Raw genomic sequence first — 6,645 nt, 5'->3', positions numbered from 1 at the left:
ATGTCAGTGTAAAAATTACTTTTTAATTTCATGTACTTCCTAATTAAACTGTTTTCTGGTTTCAATTTGTTTTTTTTGTTGTTTTTTTTTTAAACTACACGATCACTGGAATTTAATTAACAAAGGTTCAGACTAGACAATATTACCCCACCTACAATCTCAGTTATTTAAATACCACCAAATACTGTCATACCACTGAGCTCTACAAAATATAAAGAACAAATTATTTCCCCATAATAAGTTTTATTGAAATCTATTAGTTTAAATCATCACCTATAAAAGGGATTCATCTCACACACAGTTCTCTCTGCAGATGGAGTGATGTTACAGATAGTAAGAGAAATGTGAATTGGGACATGTTCATTTGCTACCAGTGCCCTGATTCACATTTCTGATCCTGGAAGAAGCCCAGCTCAGACGGTTCAACAGCGCCGGCCACAATGCAGGTCTGTAAAGGACTGGACAGGTGAGGCCCAGCCAAAGAGGGGGAGATGCTGTCTGACAATGCAAAGCCCCATCAGCCACAGACCAGCCTGCAGTCAAATGAGAAGCAGCAGACAGGAGCTCACTCTGCAGAGCAAAGTGGGCAGAGCAGGAGGGAGCAGGGTCTGAGGTCTTGCAGGTCACTGTGTGTCAGCCTCAGACTCTCCAGGCTCCTGCGGCTCATGGTGGTGGTGTGGCTGTGGCGACGGAGGTGTAGGGTCTGGGGGTGAGATCAGCCCTCCTTCCTGCACTGTGTTGTAGGAGCCACAGCTGCTGCACTTTAGCCCAAGAACGTGGAAGCGCACAACGCAGTGGGCCTGGCAGTCATTACACAGGATCTGCGCGCACACACACACACACACACACACACACACACACACACACACACACAGCAGTGGGTCTGCCAGTCATTACACAGGATCTGTGCACACACAGTTAATAGACCCAGAGAGCAGACACTGACTGTCCTGGACTCACAAAGGGCCTGAGGATTGGCTAATGAGCAGAAATGATCCTGTTTGAGCAGGAAACCATGGAGTGTGGGCAAGTGGAGCTCGGCAAGCTGTGTGTGTGTGTTCGTTCTACCTTGACAGTAGTATGTTGGTACTCCAGAGGCATGGGTGTCTGGGAAATCTCTATGTCCCTCATCTCCCAGAATTCCTCCATGTTCCCCACAGACTGCATGCACAAAGGACAGCGATACGCACTAACACACACACACACACACACGGTGCGGTTATCTTTCCCTCCACTGCAGAATGGGATCCTCCCTCCTTCCTGTTCACATGTTTATTTCTCATCATATTGTTCCGTTCACACCACCTGTGGACGTCATCCCACCAAATGGAAGTACTGCATTATATCCTCTACTTATATAAGACATTGTAAGTAGTGTGCACACACATACATAAGTGTGTGTGTGTGTATACAAGACATCTCCAACACTTACCCTCTTTTACACATGTCCTCAAAGCAAGTCCTAGAAACCAACAAAATAAAAGCCCTTAAGACATCTGTTTGTGAGCAGCAGTAGTGTTCATATGGCGCTCTGTGTATGGTGCAGTTTGCCCTGACTTGTGCAGTAGGTGGCCACATGGCAGGACATGTGCTCCAATCCTGGACGTGTGGATGTCCTCCATACAGACGGGACAGTTCTGTCGGGACACATTCTCCACACACTGAAACAACATGAACACCACAACACTGCGTGGGACACGTTCCACATACCTGGCTGTTACTGAAAGCAGGTGGACTTGTGTGCTAGAACAACCAAAACTGAACTGGAACTGAACCAGTCAACTCATTACAGTATGACTCCAGCATGATGAACTCCCTTGAATCATGAGGCAGTACTGCATCTGACTGGATAACAGGCATGAGGAGGCATGGCCTACCTTATGGTTTCCCTGAAGATCACTGGCTAAACATAGATTGCACTTCAAACAGTGGAAATACTTCTCTTTAGGACCAATCCTAGCAAGGCAAGAAGAGGTATACAAATGTAAGATTCCAGGTGAGTAACTGCAGTGTACTGTAGTAAGAGATGTAGAGATATTCAACATTGTAGTAAAGTGCACAGAATTCCCAGAGAAACAGAACATTTTGAACAGAGGTCCTTCATTAGCTGTGCATGCATATAAAGCTGATTACTGTATTACTGGTAAGAGATGTAGACAATGATGACACTGTCTACTGTATCACTTAAGAGATGTAATGAGCTTTATATTGGGGAAACCAAGAGAAGGCTTATTGATCACTTTAACACGTTCACACCATCAGAATTAAGGATTTGTCATTTCCAGTGGCAAGGCATTTTAATACTACTGGACACTACATTATAAACATATCCGTTTGTATTGCCAGTTGTTGCTATGGCAGCAATGAAATGAGGAAACTCAAACAAAAAGAACTCATCTATATTCTTGGAACCCCATGGAATTAATTTTATGATTTAAGCATTTAATTGTTCATATATAAACTGGCTCCTCCTCCTACTAAATCAGAAGCACATTGGTTGCACAGGTGATGAAGGACCTCTGTCTGAAACGATCTGTTTCTCATAGTACAATATAAAAAAGGTACAATGAAACAAAATCAACAGTCGTATAACAAAAACAAAATTGCCATTTTTCAAGTACGGCCAGAAAATAGAAAACGTGTATAGTATAGCGGATGGTCTACGATTCTACATGAACGCAATGTCGGCAGGAGCTCGGGCCGCGCATGCGTAGTCGCCCTCACCTGCAGATGCCGCAGGGTTGGCAGTGATACTGCGCCTTGTCCTTATCGAACAGGTGACAGATGTCGCAGTAATACTCCCCAAACGTCGCGCCGCACGCCACACACGCGTGCTGCGACTGAAACACACAGGCACCAGGTGGCCTTACGCTCGTTTTGAAAAGCGAGCCATTGCTTTCCGCCCTACGCAAAGCGCTGGAAGTCACACTGCATCCCCGGCATTACAACGTGTCATCGCAACGACTGTAGCTGGCTTTACCTCCTGGACGGCGTTACACACCGCGCACTTCACCTCCTTCACCTCAAATCGGTCCATCTTGTGATTCTCCTCGGCATCGTGACAGAGCCTGCACACGTAGAACTTGCCACAGCACGGCGCCTTAAACAAACAAACAAACACACACACCGATGAACGCGTGAAGTTAAAAAAATATAAGAATCTAGCGAATTACCAAACAACAATAGAAACGTTAGCTAACGTGTAACTATAAACAGCCCACTGTAGAGCTAGCTAGGTTACATAGCATAACGTTAACTAGTTGGACATATCGTTAGAAACAGATCTAATGCGCGATCATGCAAATATCTTATGTCAAGCATTTACTTTTATTAAATTAATGTGTATGTTAGAGAACGAAATATAAGCATAACTCACTTTTAGCAAACAGTGACGAACATAATGCTCACATCCCGTTGTTGTAGCAGCCATATTTAATTCAACATTTCCTAACTTTATTTAAAAGAGGACGGACACGGAACTATTACACGTTAAAAGTGTCATGCTTGGCAAACCTTACTGAACGCTGAAATCCATTTGCAAAGTTTACATGATTTTTGAAGCTTTCAGTTTCAATCTGTAGTTGTGCAGAGTTTCAGTTAAATGCAGTTCATACATATTCACGTGCATTTAGGCTGCAGCCAAGGTTCCCAACCTGAGGCTCTGAGTATGTCGAAATACAATTTGCACATGTTAAATAAAATACTCACTTAATAAAAACATCTGCATATAAATAAAATTAGAGAGATATTTCCACTCAGAAAGAGTAGGCTGAGATATACAGATACGCACCTTGAACACTGACTCCAATTTAACTTTAGAAATGTTTATGTAACGAGTGGCCCAAGTGCCGAAGGGCGTGGAGCAGGATGCACAGACTCTCTCGACGTGGACAAACGTTTATTTACATAAAACATAAAGACTATAGTGGCGCTCACATGTAACACAAGCAGTGAACAGGCAGATTTATTACTAACGATTTTTAACATTAACACGAGCTAGACAAACATATTTACCAGTGTTACATTTAGACGCTAACAAACAAACACGCTGTTAGAAACTGGTTCAAAGTGACCAGTCCTTCAGGTTCGATCTCCTCCAAGTTACCCTCTGCCCTCCGTCCTCTGTAGCCGGATCAATCTGGGGAAGTCGAGACACTGACACCAAGTTAGTGAATCAAGAGAGTTCCACTTTATTGAGGAAAGCACAGAGTATATATGTGTCCTAAATCTACTATCTAAATCTACAGGATGACGGGGGAAAAGTGAGGCATGTTCTAAGGGTCTACGTAGAAAGGAATGAGACAAGGTTAATAAAGATTAGATGTTCCCTGCATGAACGAGCCACGAGCTGTTCCCGTGCGAGCCATGAGCCACTCCTGTGCTTAGAGAGAGAGAGGGAGATGGAGAGAGAGAGAAAGAGAAAGGGAGGGGTAAAGGAGACAAGAAGAGGGAGCGGATGACCTCGGGCGACCAGCTCGCGGTCAAGCCGTCATGTCATGGCTGATAAGCAGAGACCTTGTGTGACAATGAGTCATGGTAAACAATGAGTTTAATGGTAAATCCGCAGTTTATAGACATGAATATATGTTAAATTCATGGTTGTGTACATGTTGATGCTTCTAGGCAATAATTACAGGTAGATATTTTGTGACAAATTGCGAATTGAAAAGTTGTGAATTAACTGGAACACAGCCAATTATATTCATCTCAGCCACAGAGCACAGGGGGCAAGAGAGAGAGAGAGAGAGAGAGAGAGAGAGAGAGAGAGAGAGAGTGTGTGTGTGTGTGTGTATGTGTGTGTGTGTGTGTGTGTGTGTGTGTGTGTGTGTGTTTACTGTAACAGAGAAGCAGGCTCCGGAGATAATCAATGGTGAAGCACCCTGACACTCTCCACCCCCCTGGTGGACACTATGGGAAGTGAACAGAGAAGGGGAGAATAGAAAGGGTTCAAACTGAAGGAGTGGGTGAACCATACCACACCGTTCTACCCACTCCACTACTGGGAGAGTGAAGGGGAGTGAAGGGGAGTGAAGGGGAGTGAATGGTGGTCACATAATGGACAGAAGCAAGCTGAGTACTCACCCAACCAGATGGGATGAGTTTATGGGTTAGAAAACCCTCAGACACTTCTAACAAAAAACAAAGTACTAGTTTAGGGCCTCAACTCTAACTACTACGTGTGCAGTGGACTCAGGACACTGTGTTTCTCTCCCGAAACACAGTGGGAAATGAACGCAGAATAAAAGATAAACAACTGAAAGACAGACAACAAACACACAGGGATGCAGTCTGCAACAGGAGGAGATTTCTCCTTCTAAAAACCAAAGAGAGGGAACTCTGCCCAGAAGACACAAGAAGACACAAGGGAAGACCGTCACTCACAGAACAGGCAAGAAAGACAACGGGAGATTCTTACTGGGAACTTTCCACATGAATAAATACCAATTATGAATAAATACCAATTATGAATAAATACCAATTATAAAATACCACACACCAAACCTTTGTGAAGTAGTTATATAGGGGCGGGGCCACCTGTGGGAGATCGGACTGATCAGCAGTGATTAATTCCCAGCTCATGGCGAGCCTACAGTTACAAGTTGTAAGAGAGTTGGAGAATGTGTGTGGGGTGTACATGATGCTAAATCTCACATCTGTGGTGTAAATCTCTTACTAGTTTGACCTATAGACTGGCGATATACTTCCCCGGATTGATCCGGCTACAGAGGACGGAGGGCAGAGGGTAATTTAGAGGAGATCGAACCTGAAGGACTGGTCACTTTGAAGCAGTTTCTAAGAAAACATTTAATTTTTAAATGTTTCAATGCTAAGGGCTGTATCAAAGGTTGGAAAGGATTTAAGTGTTTAAATGATATCAGCACCTTGGTCTGAAATTTATCTGAATCCAAGTCAACGTTTAAATCCAAGTTCACAATATTTATTTATTTACTACGCGTCGACCAGACGCTTTCGTTATGAAACAAACCTGAATTCTGTGAACTTTCACTTTTTGTTGCAGAGAACAAAACGTAACTCCAGACTTCAGTTAACCAACAGAATAAACAGGAAAACTCAAAGTAAACTGGAATGTTTTAATCCACACTCCAGTATGACATATTCATGTGTAATGAACTTAAAACTCAACATTCAATCTGCCGTCTCTTTTCTTCACCTGTAGTGGAGGCGAGTGACGTTCTCACGTTTCTGTCCAATCGTCTCGTGACAGGATGTTGAGTTCTCATTTACAAGATTCACTTTTACATACAAATTTATTTTCAGTACATTCTAGTATAGATTTTCATCTGAAGACATTCCTCTTTATTCTCTGAAGGTTATTTATATGGATTGGCGATTGATCCCTTTGGCTCAATTCAAAATTACAAACAATACTTATTTCTAAAATATTAATATTAATATTGTTGCTGTTCACTGACATAAACTGGCTACGGGGGCATGTCCCCACCACCATTACAGAGATGACAATTATGAACAATTATAACCCCTTAAAATAGTTCTCCTAGTTCTGTGAGTAGTGAGCCTGGGCCAGTGCTTTCGCAATTGTAGCACTTCGGCCAGCAGGTGGAGCACTATGTCCACAGCGAATGACTGCGTGGCCTCTGCGGAGCTGTAGTCAGAGGACTACTA

The 6,645-nt window shown here is 43.3% G+C and overlaps 1 protein-coding gene across 1 annotated transcript; it reads right to left on the bottom strand.

The window, feature by feature from the left end:
• Window positions 1-223: 223 nt before the first annotated feature.
• rchy1 (ring finger and CHY zinc finger domain containing 1) lies at window positions 224-3,498 on the bottom strand. The gene is made up of 8 exons (XM_035526252.2): window positions 3,377-3,498; window positions 2,981-3,100; window positions 2,725-2,840; window positions 1,878-1,956; window positions 1,558-1,661; window positions 1,433-1,462; window positions 1,069-1,189; window positions 224-821 (listed from the first exon to the last, which is right to left on the bottom strand). Exons 1-8 carry the CDS (start codon window positions 3,428-3,430, stop codon window positions 624-626), a joined length of 822 nt encoding a protein of 273 aa, XP_035382145.1. The 5' UTR covers window positions 3,431-3,498; the 3' UTR covers window positions 224-623.
• Window positions 3,499-6,645: the final 3,147 nt, after the last annotated feature.

The sequence above is a fragment of the Electrophorus electricus genome, chromosome 1 (assembly GCF_041902795.1).
Source record: "Electrophorus electricus isolate QZ-2024a chromosome 1, ASM4190279v1, whole genome shotgun sequence".
In the NCBI taxonomy this organism is placed as follows: domain Eukaryota; kingdom Metazoa; phylum Chordata; class Actinopteri; order Gymnotiformes; family Gymnotidae; genus Electrophorus; species Electrophorus electricus.
This window is presented reverse-complemented; position numbering and strand designations above follow the sequence as displayed.

What these genes read in the sequence shown, in the direction of transcription:
- rchy1 (XM_035526252.2), bottom strand. Translation starts at nt 3,430, where the DNA reads ATGGCTGCTACAACAACGGGATGTGAGCATTATGTTCGTCACTGTTTG. An exon ending in ATCTTCAGGGAAACCATAAG is followed by an intron (nt 1,662 to 1,877) that starts GTAGGCCATGCC and finishes ATGTTGTTTCAG; the next exon opens with TGTGTGGAGAATGTGTCCCG. An exon ending in GAGGACATGTGTAAAAGAGG is followed by an intron (nt 1,190 to 1,432) that starts GTAAGTGTTGGA and finishes TGTGTGTGTTAG; the next exon opens with TGCGTATCGCTGTCCTTTGT.